This window comes from Labrus mixtus, chromosome 21 (assembly GCF_963584025.1).
Source record: "Labrus mixtus chromosome 21, fLabMix1.1, whole genome shotgun sequence".
In the NCBI taxonomy this organism is placed as follows: domain Eukaryota; kingdom Metazoa; phylum Chordata; class Actinopteri; order Labriformes; family Labridae; genus Labrus; species Labrus mixtus.
Window position 1 is genome coordinate 19,945,389 of NC_083632.1, and position 16,356 is coordinate 19,961,744.

At 39.8% G+C, this 16,356-nt stretch overlaps 2 protein-coding genes across 4 annotated transcripts; both read right to left on the bottom strand.

The window, feature by feature from the left end:
- Positions 1-205: 205 nt before the first annotated feature.
- josd1 (Josephin domain containing 1) lies at positions 206-8,419 on the bottom strand. Its single transcript, XM_061028013.1, has 5 exons — positions 8,232-8,419; positions 6,761-7,716; positions 6,537-6,665; positions 3,845-4,039; positions 206-2,980 (listed from the first exon to the last, which is right to left on the bottom strand). The coding sequence occupies exons 2-5, from the start codon at positions 7,126-7,128 to the stop codon at positions 2,881-2,883; spliced, it is 792 nt and encodes a 263-aa protein (XP_060883996.1). The 5' UTR covers positions 7,129-7,716; positions 8,232-8,419; the 3' UTR covers positions 206-2,880.
- Positions 8,420-11,025: 2,606 nt separating this feature from the next.
- On the bottom strand, positions 11,026-16,286 carry LOC132955809 (GTPase IMAP family member 5-like). Of its 3 annotated transcripts, none has more exons than XM_061028846.1 (8): positions 16,075-16,286; positions 15,699-15,745; positions 14,977-15,054; positions 13,127-13,177; positions 12,940-12,990; positions 12,779-12,829; positions 12,454-12,504; positions 11,026-12,352 (listed from the first exon to the last, which is right to left on the bottom strand). In XM_061028846.1, the coding sequence occupies exons 2-8, from the start codon at positions 15,736-15,738 to the stop codon at positions 11,628-11,630; spliced, it is 1,047 nt and encodes a 348-aa protein (XP_060884829.1). In that variant the 5' UTR covers positions 15,739-15,745; positions 16,075-16,286; the 3' UTR covers positions 11,026-11,627. The 3 variants fall into 3 exon arrangements, with proteins under 3 accessions (XP_060884829.1, XP_060884827.1, XP_060884828.1); XM_061028844.1 differs by having other exon boundaries at positions 15,699-15,808; XM_061028845.1 differs by lacking the exon at positions 16,075-16,286 and having other exon boundaries at positions 15,699-15,984.
- Positions 16,287-16,356: the final 70 nt, after the last annotated feature.

A 16,356-nucleotide genomic window follows, 5' to 3' on the forward strand; every position in this document is an offset into this window, starting at 1 on the left:
CATTTAAAAATGGTGAGCTTGTCTTTAATAAACTTTTCATATATCATAAAGTAGAGCCAGCAACATGATTTCAAAAAGTAAATGGTCTGTGTCTGAATAAAGTAATATATTTCCATCTTAATGTGGTGGAGTTCCGGTAAAGTACAAGTTGCTCATGTGTGTACTTAAAGGTCAATATCCAATTAAATGAAGCCACACTGTATGCTGTACATAAAGTGCCATTACAAGCATTTTATTTGTATGCAAAAATAACAAAAACAAACAAAAGACAGTGACAAACAGGGTCCCTTTAGTAAGAAGGACTGAAAGATTGTCATGGCAAAAAAAAAGAAATGTTCAGTAGAGTTGTGAGACAATAAACACGATGCGATTGGTTCCAGAAATCTCAGCAACAACCTCTGTGATGTTTTTTGCTGCAGGTTCACTAAGATATGACATTTAAGGACTACAGAGTAGGCAAGGGAGTGAAGAGTTTCATCCAAAATATGACATGCACCGTTGAAAAAAGTGATCTTTAGAAAATCATATGGTTTCAAACAGTTGTACATAATATAAAGCCCTTGGCCTCAACAGTGAAAACATTATATTTGATACGTTTCAGTTCCTTCTCCTTTATATTTAGGATAAATTGGTGCTTTGGAATAAATCTCCTGAAATGGCGACGAACAGCACAGACCCTCATATTTTTTTTTTCATAGCAACAAATATGCTTTTATGTAAACAAGTTAAGGCCAATATTGTCGTTACACGGACAATACATGTAGAGTATTAACAGTTTATGTTCAGCTGATAGATTTGAAAGCTACTTACAGTAAAATCTCTCTAAAGGCTCATTTCACAACAAAAACCCACCACAACTCACGTCTGACTGGACATGTCCTCACAACCAGCATGTCAACTTTCACTTTTCTTTCTCTACATTTATTCTCCTTCTGACATCTTCCCTTTGTGCTGCCAATCTTGTAACTTCTCCTCAGACTGAAACCACACATTGGAGCCCCTGCTTACAGTAAATTACTTCAGAGCTTTACCTCTCAGAGCCGGGGGAATGCAGGTTTGAGGAGAAGTTTAAAAGAGGAGGAGCGGTGAATCCGCTGAGCTCCTGTGCTACAGAGGGCTGCTGTGGGGGAGACCCTGTGGACTAGTTTGACCCTGCGCTTAAGAAGAAAAGTTTTGTCCCTTATTCTGCATCCTGTCTGAGTGATGTCGTGTTAACACTGTGGTAAAATATTGAGTGTAATATTTGAAAAAATAAAATATATTTCTTTACATCTATGAAGCGGTTGTATTTTTTTCCTTTCTAAATTGAAATGATTAATGACAATTTCAGATTACAAGGTCACTTAATCGGCTGTTTGGAGGTTTTTGACTAAATAGCCCATTACCAGCAGCTGATTGTTTACCCAGGAAATGGTTGATTTCCTTAAAATCATTCATTAAACTGAACTGTCAATCATTTTTCTTTAAATATCTGGTTGGTAAAATGTCTGAAATGTAATTTCAAGTTTACGTATTTCAATCAGATGTTTTTTGTTGACTTACAGTCCAAAACAAAAAAAAACAGTTTACTTCAAATGATCAAATAATCAGAATTAATTTGGGTAATTTTAAGTTTGAAAACTGAATTATGATAAAAAAAAATTAAAAAAATGCTGCCAATTAATTTTCTGTCTTACAACTGAGTGATCTTCAACACGCTACGTTTAGACCTAAAAAGTTGGAACTTTGAGGTTTGCTGTCAAAAAACTGAAGAATAAGCTTGTAAGCAGTCTTGAAGTTGTGATTGTTTTGTTGATTCCTTTTTCAACGGTCAAAGATGAAGAGTCAGACTTCATCTTTACATATCAATACCAAGTTTGGACAATTTTAGAAATATTTTGGCAGATTTTGATCATTTAAATTGTTCAATAATTTAAACAACCAGTTCTCTATTTGCCATAACCTGAACCTTATTATACCATGATTCTGTATCATTTGGAGAATAGCCTCTAACACATGTTTTCTTTCATGACCAGCACTCTTCATTACTTAAAGCATCCATTTAGAAGTGAATCATTAAAAGGAATAGTGACTGGATGATGCTGTTATGTCTTCAGTATAAGGATGCAGAGTCAAACCTCCACTAGAGGGAGTGTTTGGCCTGGCTGTTGCATTGCTTTGTTGCATATAAAACTGTTGTGTGGGCACAGCCTCTGTACACAGTATAGGCTCAGTCCCTGCCACAAGTGTTGGGGAAATGGAGGAAAAAAAAAGTTGGCAATGTGATTCATCGCTGATTTTGACATATCATATCAAGGCAAAGAACGGCACATTTTGGTGAAGGTGAAGGATAGAAGGGCAGAGAGCGATTCACATCATGAAGGTAGAGACAGAAGCAAGAAGACACATCAGTGAAGATCAGGACTGAGGCAGGGAGGAGGATCACTGAGGGAGACAGGCAAACAAACAAACACAGCATCGTTCAGAAAGCCTGCGCTGCACTCCCATGACTTTGGAAACTTGAACAGTAAAAAGAAAAAAAAAGAAAAAACGGATCCAAAATGACATTAAAAAATAGTCAATATATATATATATATATAAAAAAACACAAGAATAGCAGAAACAGAATAGTAACTCTTAGTAAGTCATAACTGTTGTGTGAGTAAAGGACTGTGATTCTTTGATTCTCCCTGGGAAGTGTTTGCTTCCTTAATTGCGTTGCATCTTATCAGAAAAGAGTCCAGCAATGGCTGTGTAAACAGAACCCAAAAAGAGGGGAAAAAAATACATCTGCTAGTGTGCATCCATGTGATTGGCTGTGCAAGACCCTACTCCCTCTCCTCTTCATTCTGCGATTGGCCCATTGGCCCTGTTGTAGCAGTGATCGGCTGGTTTAAACTGTTAGCCATCAGACCGCCATGTTTGGCGCGCCTCCACTTCCTCTGAGACGACTAATAGGAGTTCACAGTTTTTTCCTCGCAGCTGCTGGCGAAGAAACTTCCTAGAGCGTGGTCAAAAAAGGACAGACACAGATATGCAAGATGAAAAACTTATGTCAATTCATTAGTGCAGCTGCTGCAAGCAGACAGTTCACTTAGCAGACTTTCATTTGAGATTAGTAGTGATTCAGTTTCTTTAATTTGGGGTTATGTGTGGATCAGGAATACAAAGTTAGTACATAGTGGTACATAGTAACAGGTCTTTGCATACTGGCACCCTGAGGAGGTTCTCTCCAGCCGGGCTACTGACACTGATATTAGATAAAGACTCAGTCACAGGACATTATACCAGCATGATGTTCTGAGGAAGCTGAAACAACTTCACTTATTTTCAGCATGTGAGTGATAACAAAAAGGAGCCGGGCAGGCGTCTGTTTACATCACCCATTTCTACTTCCATCACAGTGAGTACTGTAGATCATTTCTTTTGAGATAAGACTCATGTTGGAAGATTCTCAGCTTCCCATGCTTTTGTTGATGTATGGGAAAAGAGGCAAAAGAAGAGCACAGTATCACTGACAGATTGTGAGTCTACTGAACTCTGTAAATATATACGCTGAGTTTTTTTGATAACATTAAACAGATAGAAGACAGACTACTTTGTTGGGTGTTTGTTTTGCTGTAGTAATTCATTTGACAATTTTTTATTTACTGAACAAATTCATTGCTTCACTGCAAAGCAGACATTGTGAATTAATCACAGAAGTTTTATAACAACATGGCCTGCACTATAGCTGTAAAAAAAAAAGTTTCTGGATGTAAAAGATGAATCCACTATGGCACAATTAATCCAAAGTCTAACAACTTTCTGAGTTTCTGATAAAGGCAGTCGACGTAAACGAACAAACATAAAGCATCATTCTCACCTGAGCTCGTCCGGGTTGCCGATGGGCTGAGGGCTGCGCAGCTTTGAATCCAGGTTGTAGTAGACTCCTCCCACCTCTCTGACTCCTATCCAGTGCTGCCGTTTGAGCGGCAGCCGGAGAGGCCCCCAGCGCAGGTTGGACGGCACGTTCAGGATGAAACCCGTCACATTGGTGAGCTCGATGCTGCCGACATCCCTGGAGGAAGGAGCAAACTTTTACTTTTGATAAACTCACATTTTGTGGTCGAGCTTATGAGATAAGAGATGAAATTCTACATTTTGAGATTAGTTTCTGAAAAAATAAAAAGTATGGTAAACCCCCCCAACTCATATTTCATATTAGAGGATTAAACAGTTTCAATATAAAATTTGGTGTTTTTTTTTATTGGGTTTTGAATTGTCTGAATGTTTTTATGTTTATGTGGATTATCTGTTCCTTCCTTTCTAAACATGCACTACTAGATCGTTATTATGTGGAGAAATAAGTCACTGTCATGCTGACAGTGACTTATTTCGTGTGACGTGTGCTTTATCATTAGCGGTGTCAATTGTTAGCTGCGCTCTTGCTTCTTCCTTTATTGAAGATATTAACAGAGTTTCTGGCTAGAACATTATCAACGCTACTGTAAGGTAGCCTGACCAGATTTAATGCACTGCTATTTTCAACAGCAGATGCCATACACCCAGAGATGATAAATGGTCTAACATGGTGAGAAACACACCTGGCTCATAGATTTGATACAGAAATTAAACAAAAATAAGATGATGTAACCCATTAGTAACTTCTGCTGCCTGGGCCAGGACACTCTTGAAAAATAGATTTTTAATCTCAATGAGTTTCTTTCCTGGTTAAATAAAAATAAATAAATACAGAAAATGTGTTGAGTTAGGTGTTTTGGACTTCTTGTCTTAGGCCAACCAATAAAGTCGACCCCTGCTGGCCATTTGAAAGAACACAGAATTCAGGCACTTCAGCAATCAGTTGACTTTTGAAACCAAGCAGCTGTTCTTATAAAAAGTCTTAAACCTGGAGGAATTTCCTTTTCCACTGTAGATTAACATTGCATTGATGAGATGACAGTCACAGTCACAGATAATCTGTGACAGTCACAGATAATCATTGAATTAGTGATACAGTTTGGTTCCAGTGTGTTTTGCTTTTAGGCTTGAATACAAGATAATTCAAATTAGAAGAATTTATTTTTATTTGCACCACACATTCTTCATCAGCCCTATTTTCATCATGCTGCTCTTATTCCTCAGAAGTCATACAAGCTACACTCATAGTACCCATAGGCGCCAAATGGACACCAATCAGTCTGATTCTAGCTGACAGCTAGCCGAGGCTTGATTGGTGAAATGGTGTGAATGCACACGGCCCATGTATCCATGGGTCCAGCTTATAAGACAAATGTTTGCATGCAGAGTGTGAATGCCCTGTACTATATATTAAATGATTCTAGCAGTCTTTTGCTGTGTGTTTGTTTCACATGCTAATATTGCTTTGTTGACGAATTTTCAATCTTTGTGCAGCCCTACTTATAGAGTTTACAACAAAACATAAACTACATTTACAAAAAGGAACATTAACTGTAAAATAAAGAGTTTCCATAATAAGCATCCATTGATGATATCTTTGGGTGATTTTGCATTATTTGATAGGACAGAGAGCAGGGGATGACATGCAGCAAAGGGCAGAGGGCGGATTCAAACCCACGGCTGCTGCGATGAGGATTACGGCCTCTGTACATGGGACGCGCGCCATAACCGCCAGGCCATTTGGCATTCACAAGGTTTCTGGTTCAAAACCGATTCTGAAATCTTGGTTGTCAGAGTTTCCCATAAGTGGAGAGTAATTCAAAATATCCCCGGTCAAAGCTCAATCCCTAACAGAACCAAAACGGTCTTGTACTCATCCAGGAAACATCATGTCCTTTCTAAAGACACAGCTTAATATTTGTACAGTAAGATTGAAGAGGTAGTCTGTAAACTGTGTATTTAGTTAGAAGCTTAATCACATCACTGTTAAACATTTACAATGCATACAATGCAAATGCATTCGGTTAAATCACCTCTGTGTTTCATCAATCAACTTAAGAGAGAAGCTTCGTTGTTTATGTAGCTACGATTTTGTTCCTGTTTTGGTCAAGACAGAGAAACAGGAATTTGGCTTTTGTGATAACACCAACAGCGGGCTGATAGAGCACGTCTGTGTCTCCTGTTATTGACCTCAGTCATGTAAGACTTTAAAGGAGGGTAACAGGAAGATAAAACTGTCTCCCAGACTTTGTGAACTGATGAAACTGCTGAGTAATCCAAGAGAGATCATTCAGAGGCCTGCTGATTAGCTGACTGAGGTGCAGAAGAGGACACACTCTTTACAACGTTTACCTCAAGTGACATTCTAAGATTTCACTGGATGCTTCTTAACCGCTTACGCCACAGCAGGAAAAACAAGTGTTTGTTTTTTTCTGTCACCACGTGCATGCTGGGAAGATAAGAAGTTGCAAAAAAACAAGAGAGGTGGGGGGGGTGAAGGCCTGGTCTCCCTGACCCTCATATTGATCATTTAGAGAAACAACAAGCGCAGCAGACAAAGATAAACTTCAGCTACAACTCAAGCAGTTGAGATAAACAGGTGTGGAAGTGAATCTTAAACAAAACAACAAAGAGATATTTACAGCTCCACATACCTTCTTTTATCCCACCAAACCGCCTCAAACCCTTTGGTCTGCAGGGCGGCCATTATGACATTAACATCGTAGTTCCCATTTCCCAGCATGCTCTTCTTGTGAGGTGTCACCAGAGTGCTGGGAGAAAGCCTGCAACAAGAAGACAAGAGGGACAAACAGATTATACAAAACATTTCATGTATACAGGCCTAACAGTGATAAAGTTTAATGAACCAGATACCCACCTCTGGTAGATCTCTTGCAAGGTGTCCCTACTGAAAGCTGTCCCGTCTTGGAAGACGTTATTGAGGGCGTGCAGAGCACACAGTTCCCTCCGCTGCTTCTCGTGGTATATGGCCGGAGGTGTCAGAGAAGGTTGAGGAGGCAGCGGAGAGGTGAGAGAGGACGAGGAAGATGAGAGATCCTGTTGCTGCTGAGAGTCTGTGGGATCCCTGCTCTTCCTCTCCTCCACTCCCACCACTACCTCCCCTCCTCCTCCTCCTCCACCTGCTCCTTTCTGCTTGCCGACCTTCCAGGGCATGCAGCCCAGCTCCTGCAGGCCGCCTCGCCCCTTCCCCTTCCACTCGCCAGCTGGATAGGGAGCGCTTCCCATCCCTGGATGTTCACCACAAGCACCGCCACAGCCGCCGCCACCTCCTCCAGCTCCACCACTACCTCCACAACTACTACCTTCCCGAATGCTACATCAGCAGCATCATGACAACCATTGCCATAGCAACCTCTCAGCCGCTTGGAGGAGAGGAGCTTGTGTGTGTGTCTGTGAATGGTCGAGGGTGGGGGGGGGGGGGGAGGAGGAGGTGGGGGGTTGTGAGGTAAATGAGACCTGCGGCTTGTTTAAGACAGCAACACCTGCTCTCTCTAAAGGAACGATGTGATGAGAGGTCAACAGGAGAGAGACGGTATAAAACGGAACTGAAGATGGGATTGCCAGCAAACAAACGATACTCCAGATGCTCCCGAATTAAAGACTACGCCTCCCACAACATCACAGTGGTGTCATCAAGCAAACTGCAGCTGCTCCCAGTGTGTTTCCACTTCCTCCATCTTTTGTAAGTTTACGTGTGTTGACAGCTCTCTCCATCCATCCAGTCATCAAGCCTGCAGCTCTGCGATTCTTTCCATCACCAGGTTTTGACCAGGGATATTTGATACTTTGCAGTAACGCTGCCCCAAAAAACACCTGAAATACAGAAATAAATCATTAAGATTTAAAAAAATATTGACATAAGTTCCCACAAGATAGTAGAGCCCAAAATCTCATCTTAAAAAACTACACACTTAGTTAGTCAAAAAGCTTAAACAAAACCTTAAAGTTACATTGTCTCTGTTGTTGATGCTGATAATATATCTTAAATAACACTATAAGACGTTCCTCTTGGTCTGCAGACCTCATAATAAGAAGGTAAACATTTGGACTGGATAGAGGAAGCAGGCTGCTCAGTTAGCTAGCAAAATATCACAACAGCGCCGCATAAAGAAATCAAGACACACACACACAGAACGGCTTTAAATCCATTAAAGAGGGATAATAGTCGCTGAAAATAGTTAATGTACAGATGCAATAAATCCAGGACAGAAACAGATATCTGTCGCTAAGTCTCCTGTGTGCTCTACGTGACTCGAGTTTACAGCAAACACAACTACAACGCTTCCTTTTACGTCTTATAACTTCATTTTCTCAAACTGAACACTCACCTGACGACTTCCTGCCCCGACGTGTCACAGCAGAACGACCATAACCCGGTAAATATACGACATTTACTCCGTCCTGCTTGTCCTTATGACTGTTCAGTCCTTTGTCTTTGCCACTTTTTCCCTGATATAGCTCTCTCTCTCTCTCTCTCTCTCTCTCTCTCGCTCTCGCTCTGTCTCTCTCTCTCTCTCGCTCTCGCTCTGTCTCTCTCTCGCTCTCGCTCTGTCTCTCTCTCTCCGGCCGTGCAGACGCGGACATGCGCAGTAGCGTCTCCCTGGCTCCATATTGCTGTCACAGCCTGCGTCAGTAGAAAGTTGAAGCAGTTCCTCCCCTGAGACTGCGAAAACCCACATTTTTTTCTAACTAATAAAATAAAACATAAAAACATGATTTTGAGGCTCTGTGGTTTTTATTATGTATGAAAAGATACCACCACATTTCTTTCACTTCTGGGTTTTGAATGTGTAACGTGGCCATTAACCATTCATTTTTGATTGGCTATAAGATTAAGATTTACTTTATTGATCTCACAAGGGGAAATTCTGTTTTTATACTCTGTAAGTCATGCAACACACACATAAGATGAAATATGGCTTTAGGCTTTTTATTGTTTATATTTTTATACAATATACATGACTAGGAGACATTATGAGCCAGCAGATAATTATCACTCTACCTAGCAGTTTTGTTTAGATTGAGAGCTATGAAACTGTTAAGCCACTCATAGCTCATTGTTTTGATTTTTGGCCTCAAGCTTTATTGTTTTGATTCATTTATAACTTCCATCATTTGTTAAGCATGGAAGACAAAGTAACAACTAGCATGTGAAGATCTAGTAGCTGATGAGGCAGATATTTTCTCATTTACGTCCAATAAAACAGAGCACAAGCGAGACTGATAGGTCTCATAAAAGCTACATCAGATGGTACAGAGCCCCTGAAGTCCCAAAAAGTAAAAAAAAAACAAACAAACAAAAAAAAAAACATTCTTCTAAGCACAACTTAATTTTTGGGAATTCAGGGTTTCTGTAGATGGACAACGACTCAGTTGGAATTTTAATTGTATTTATTTTTATTTTTATTAAATCATAAATTGATAATACTTTTTAAAATCCACAGCAGGATGAACTGCATATAAGACCTTAGGCTGAGATTTTTTACCAGCAGGAAAAAATTTCAGCCAACATTTTACATTCAGCAGATACAAAGACACTTTTTAATCACTATCTTGTGTGCTGACAAATAACAACCTTTCAGTCAAATAAATACAAACTCAAGAAACAGTCCATTTTCAGTTAATTCACTGAGGTGTTTTTTTCTTGGGGAGAATGTTTAGACAAACAAAAAATGATAAGTTCATCTCTTGCTACAAGAGGTCAAGCTGTTCTGTTGGATCTCAGCACAGCTGAAATTATCTTCATCCTTGGGCTTATGACCGATATCACAGAAGTGCTGATATTCAACATTCCTCTTGTGATGTATTGCTTTAGTAACCAATTGCATGGTGTACACATGAAGACTTTGTATTGTTTAAAATAAAACGCAAGCTATGCATTTTCCTAAAGCAGGTAAAGAGAGGAGTAGTTTTCATTCCTGTGCAGGGGAAAAAAAACTTAAATTTACTGATAAATATAAATATCTTGGGACTCAGCAAGTAGAACATTAGGGGGTGCTATAGCCAAAACTTTTAAACCATGTGTCAGGAATACAGGGTTACAAAAGAGCTAAAGTAAGTAGAAAATATAATTCATTTTAATTTATACTTTCCCCTTTGTTGTAGCCTTGTGGTTATGTTGCAAGCCCCATGTAAAGAGGCTATGGTCCTCGTGGGTTTGAATCCCACCTCGTCCCTTTGCTACAAGTCATCCCCCACTCTCTGTCTCTCTTCAGCTGTCCTTTACAATAAATGCAAAAAGGCCCAAAAATATCTTATAAACAATCTGTGTCTAGGGGGCTGTGTTGGTATACTTATAGAAGATATTTCTGTTGGTATATTCTTTGTTTTGTTTTTTACCTCCTGGAGCGTAATTAGTCATGTTTACTTAATGATGTTATTGTCCATGTTGTGCTTTTTGATGTTGGCGGACTGACACACTGAAACATTTGGCTGATTCTCAGTTAATGTGTTTGAATAATCCCATGAGGGATGGGTCATGTGAATGACAAAAAATAAAATATTTATTCATTCATACATTTTGGATGCTATTTTTGTATTTTGTAGTGTAATGTTGAAGCTACTTTGCAATACAAGCAAAAAATGAGACAAGAAAAGCCTGATGTAAGAGTCTTTGATGGCAACAAACTTGAGTGATGGCAGTCATGAAAACTGATTTTAACAGCTGTGTCAAGTACTGCTGAAGGGACACAACGTACATATGCAACCACAGTCATTATTCACACCTTACTCAGATAGAAAACGTTACAGCTCCAAATCTGGGAGATTTTCTCTTTTACCTATAAACAGCTTAACAGATGCCAACACATGGTGTGTGTTGATAATTGTTGCTTTCATCTTTAGCACCATCTCTCTTTCTATCTGTCTGGTGGTCAGGCTCAGACTCTTGATGGCAAGAGAGTGTGATGAGCTAACTATTTGCTCTTCACTATCTTCCTCCAGCTATTCAAACAGGATCCCAGAGCCAGCACTAATCAAGACGACTGGAATTACATTTTGGAGTGGATGTTTTTCTTCATGACCACCTTTCTTTTTCTCATGTCAGAGGTCAGAAGACAGGCCAAGTCCTCTGTTTGATTGGTTTAGGTCACCATATTTGGATTCCAGTCAAAAAATCAAGAGCAGGAGAGAGGATCTTTATTGAATTTTTAGTGGGAAGTTTTAAAAAGCAGATGCATAAATGTCTATACCAGGATGACTATGAAGGTGAGTATGTTTACATGTCTGCAGAAAGAATAACAGTATATGATATAACATTTTTAAATATGGGACAGAACATTCATTAATGTTTAATAATCACAGCTAAAAAATGCGATGTAGAAGATTGCACTGAACACATCGAACAGCACTCCTGAACTCTACTCGCAGTATGACCTGAGTTCATTTTCCCTGATCATTTTTAAAGTTGAATATCTATTACAAAATGATGGGGAATACAAAACATGGAAACAAAAAACAACATAGACACAGGTTTAAAGTAAAGAGTAAACTGTCATCAACATCTTATAACACATCAGAATAGGAACATTAAGAGTGAGTAAGCCTAGAGGTAACCAAATGTACCCATCTAATGATGGAAACTAAAGGCAGCCAGTGGTAGTGCATTCATCTGTTCAGAGGTAAGTCAGCGCATTGGCAAAAATTACTTTGTGCAAAAAATAACCACTCTATTTTTAAAATTGCATGTTCAGCAGTTGTAAGACTGACCAACCCCACCTCTTTGTTTACATGTGACCCAGTTTTCTAGCCACTTCAGAGGTCATGTCAGCTAACAGCTCCTCCCTGATGCGGTCCTCCCTCCTCTGCAGCTCGTGCACAAAATGCCCTCTCAGTGTCTTCATCTCCATCACACGACCCAGCAGATGCCTGCGCAGCACACTCTGCTCCTCCAGGGGGCGGTCTGGAGTGATATCCACCAGTTCTGGCCTCTGGTCACAAGGAGACAGAGCCCTTCTTAGACCCCCAGCATCTCCATCCAGCAGCTTTTCTACTGTCTGTTTCTGGCCTCGATTGACTACATGGGTAAACACCGGGAGGATATACTCCACAGCCCCGTCTCCAAACAGTTCATGTGTGGCCTGGATCGCCTGAGCCGCTTCCTGGTTGATCCCTGTGCTCGACTCAGGAGCTGGGATCACGAGCAGGAAGACGTGTGGTCCGGGACTGGTGAGCTGGAGGCTCCTCAGAGCTTCCTTGGCTCTTTTGTTATTCCCCAAAGAAGGCCCCAAAATGTCCGGGGTGGCGATCACTGTAACCTCTCTCCCATCTAACAGAGTCTTTATCTTTGTACTCTCTGTTAGATGACCTATGGGTTGCTTTGCCTCCCTGGTGCCCAACAAAGTATTTGACAGCGAGGAATGTCCTCCATTGGGTCCAAGGAGGATCAGCCTCAGGCCTGGTACGTTGGTTGGATCTATCTCTGACTCCAGTGCCCCATCGTTTAATGAACCTGCAGAATTTTTTTTTTTTTTTAGTAGATACATTTTCAAAAAAGCAGAAAAGCGGAGATTCTCAGTATAAACCTCAACTGGGCTTGAGAGGTAAACCAACCTGTGACTTTTCTAATGAGTGCTCCCAGCCACTTGAACTTAGAGGAACATCCTGATGGAGGAACAGATTGTTACTCAGACGGTTTAACTGTAATTACAGGCCTATAATTATTATGTAGATCTAGCTCTAAAATAGACACGCCCCCCTGAGATACTAAATTGCTGTCATGTGTGTGGTGAGTTTCTGACTCACTTCCTCTCATTTTCCCAACCTACCCATTCCAACTGTAAATTTCCCCCTGACCTGTTTACCTTCACTAAAAGCCAATTTGAAGCACACAGGGAAGAGTAAACAACATCCAACGAAAACACAGTGAGCAACTCACCTACGAAGAACTTCCAAACTCGAGACAGCCATTTACACAAGCTCTGGATTCCTGGACAAGACAAGGAGAGAAAGGTAAGATACGACTTATCCAGAAGTGACATGAGACATGTTGTAGTTTGTTTCAGATGCATCAAAAATGAGTGATTGTATATTATATACCACGCAGGGTTCCCACCAGGTGGCTCACCCAGCCCCAGAGGGCTGACAGACCTAAAGCAGAAACACAGATTCATCTTCTGTTGATTTTGTTTCCCATCATACACAAAGACAATTACATATCCTCTTATTTATAGGGTCCGGGTCGTTAGACTTCTGACATCTGACCATTAACTTAAACTTCACTCACCAGTAAGAGAGCAGAACAAACGTATCGGCCATCGGATCAGAGCTGGGAGGGCTGCAGAGGAAACAGACTACTTTCAGTACTATCCATTTAGTTTAGTTTTCAAGTGATTGTTTTACATATAGCATTTTAAGACCTCAAATTCAATCAGTAGAATCATTGAAAACATGAACACACAATCTCTGGCTTTACTGGGACTGGCTGGAAAAACGAGATAAAAAAAAAACAGGTTTTAACACAAGGTGACATGATTTTAACCTGCATGTTTCAGTCACAGAAGGGAAGTCATAGCAAGTGTTGGCAGCCATCTTGACAGTTTACAAGTATTACTTTTCCTTTTCCTGGGCCTGAGGAAGGGTTTGGCCCTGGCATTAACATGAATCCTTAGTGATCCAAAAACATCTGACTAGCTCTAAGCACAGGCGTGAAAGAAACACATTGATGACAAATTTTCCCTTGGACCGCATTTGGACGGCCTAGTGCCCTGTTTCCAGGACCGTGATGCAGAGTGATAGATTACTGGTCTGTCATTTGGACTGATTATATATTTCAAGGCAATGTTGCGTGGGAATGATGGGACTAATGGCATCTTTTATTGGTTTAGTAGGGAAGTGCATTTCAATACTCCGCCCCACCAACAGGCACATGTTAATGCAAGTAATGAAGGACCCATTGAACCTGTTAGAGAATGTTAAGTTCAGTAGCCTGATTGCAAATTGCTCTAACTATACAAAATTCAATAATTAACAGTAGTTAAACCAACAACAAATCAAAATTCAACCCTCCACTATACTACTCTACAGAGAACAGTTTAAACCTGCTCTTTTTCTAAAGTGCCTTGAGATAACATTTGTTATAAATTGGTGTAATACAAATAAAAATGAATTGATTGATCTACATGTACATACATATGACAGTCAGTAAGTAAATAATCAGAAATCCCTTCACATGGGACAGTTCTGTGCTTCATTACCAAACATGTTCATGAAACACTAAAAAAAAAACTTTACCAGGTCTACTCAGTTACATACCTTGGTTGCCAGTGTGTATAACAGTATAATATATATGAAATAACTCATACTTTATAAAATAATCCATATTAGTAATAGACCCATTGTGAAAAGCATTATTCAAATAGGATCCTTATCATTTCAAAGTTTAGGGTCAGTGTTATTCTATATTTTATAATGGACTAAAATGTAAATCTTTCATCAGGATGGAAAAACTGTTTGCAGTTCAAACTGTTTTTAATGGCTCTAATGGACTAACCACTAGGCATTTCATCCTTCAGGAAATGCTAGACAATCAGGAGTTCAATGTGCATTTGATAAGAACTATTTACATCTACGGATTTGCATACAGTTTTTGCATTTTCTCAGCAGTTGAATGCAGCAGGACAGTAATGTGGTAAATGTGGGCCTGGCAACAGAGCCAACACTTGTTAGTGTGAATGATTGATGAATTAAATCGCAATTGTATTTGGTATTCTGACCATTTGAAAAAGATTGCCTGTTTTATCCTTTAGAACAGTGTGTTTTTGATTAGTAAATGAATAGATCTGTTCTTGTAAATTGGCACACTGTATGTAAATTGTTATCAATAAAACTGAGGGAAGTTAAGGTCGTCCTCTGTAAGAACAACCCTGATGAAATAATCATGGGTGTCTGTTCTCATCAAAGCCATTTCTCATACAAGCTGTCTTTCACATTTTATGTTGCTGTCTTTCTTCAGTGCTCAGTACGACCTCTGAGGAGAAGAGGTTAGTCAATACTCTTAACAATATGGCTTCTGTGCCAGTGGAAGTCTCCGTTTTGCCAAATTCATAAGAAGGTGTATGTGTGTGGATTACTGACTCTGTGAGAATCTGTAGAGAAGATATCCCACTACAGTAAAAGCTCCCATCTGGACATTGCTTCCATTCAGCCACCAGCCTAAACAGAGAAGAGAGGAAGGAAAGCACCACATTAGAACTGTAATGTTGTACACAACTTATCATGTGATTAACCTTCGACCTACTTCTCTAAATCCTAGGAAACTTCCAGGGCTTTGTGTGGGTGAGTTTGTGTATGAAGGTTTACTGTCAAAAATCTTTTATTTTAATCTTTACATCTTTATCATACTCTTTTTTTTTTATGGCAGACCACTTGAGCACAATATGAGATATGGCAGCTCAGATAAAGCAGCACATAAGTTTCAGGCAAACTATTTAATGAAATGCTTTTAAAGTTGTTGTGTAGTACATACAATGTTTTTTTTGTGTGTGAATTTACTCAAGACTTAAAAGTGGAAAACCAGCCTTGGATTTATCATACTTATTTTGAAAAGCTTACCCGGAAGTCAAAAATACTTTGGTGTTTATGAGTTATACTAAACTTTAAGTGATATGCTATTAAACTCCTGCCGGTAAGTACGTACTCAATAACATCAGACAATATAATACGAAAACAGAGATGTCGGTTATTCCTAATTTGAATTGTTTTATCAAAGAATGATAGTTAAAAAACACTTTTATTTCATAGAATATCCCATATTTATGTTGTTAAAAGTATAGTTGACGAAAAAAGGTGTATCTCACCTGCATCCTCCGGGTTGTCTCTTTCACACTGACACTCCATTTCTACTCCGTTGACGGACCTTCAGTCACTTTTATAGTAGCGGAACTCGTTACAGCACTTCTGCCCACAGCTTTCAAAACAAAAGCCCTTAAAAGTTACGTTTCACACGTCCATTGCGAAATCAACAACTACCCTCGAAACAGCAATAACATCTGGATTCAAGCTTCAATAATAGCGAATGTTAAGTGTCTGTACATGATTTTAACAATTACGTCAGTACAAGAACTCTTGATAATCACTCACTTTCAAGACAAGTTAAACCTAAGCACAAACTATATAAATACATGTTGAAACCTATTATCCTACAGCAATGCCAGGTTATTACTAAAGCTGTACCTGCTGTGTAGTCAGATTATCCTCAAACAGGAATGACATCTACTTCCACTTAAAACCTGATGAAACTAACACGAGGTCCATGTTGTGTGCGATCCCTTCTTCCTGTTGTTGTGTGGAAACCTTCTCCTGTGCAGGCCTGCCCTCAGCTGGAACTCTGCTCTTTATTGTGCTGAGAAAACAAAGAAGTATGAAGGTCCAGGTATGCTGATTATGCTGCCGTCTCACTTAGGATGGACACACCTTTTCTCTGCCACAAGAAGAACCTGAAAGGCTGCTTAATGT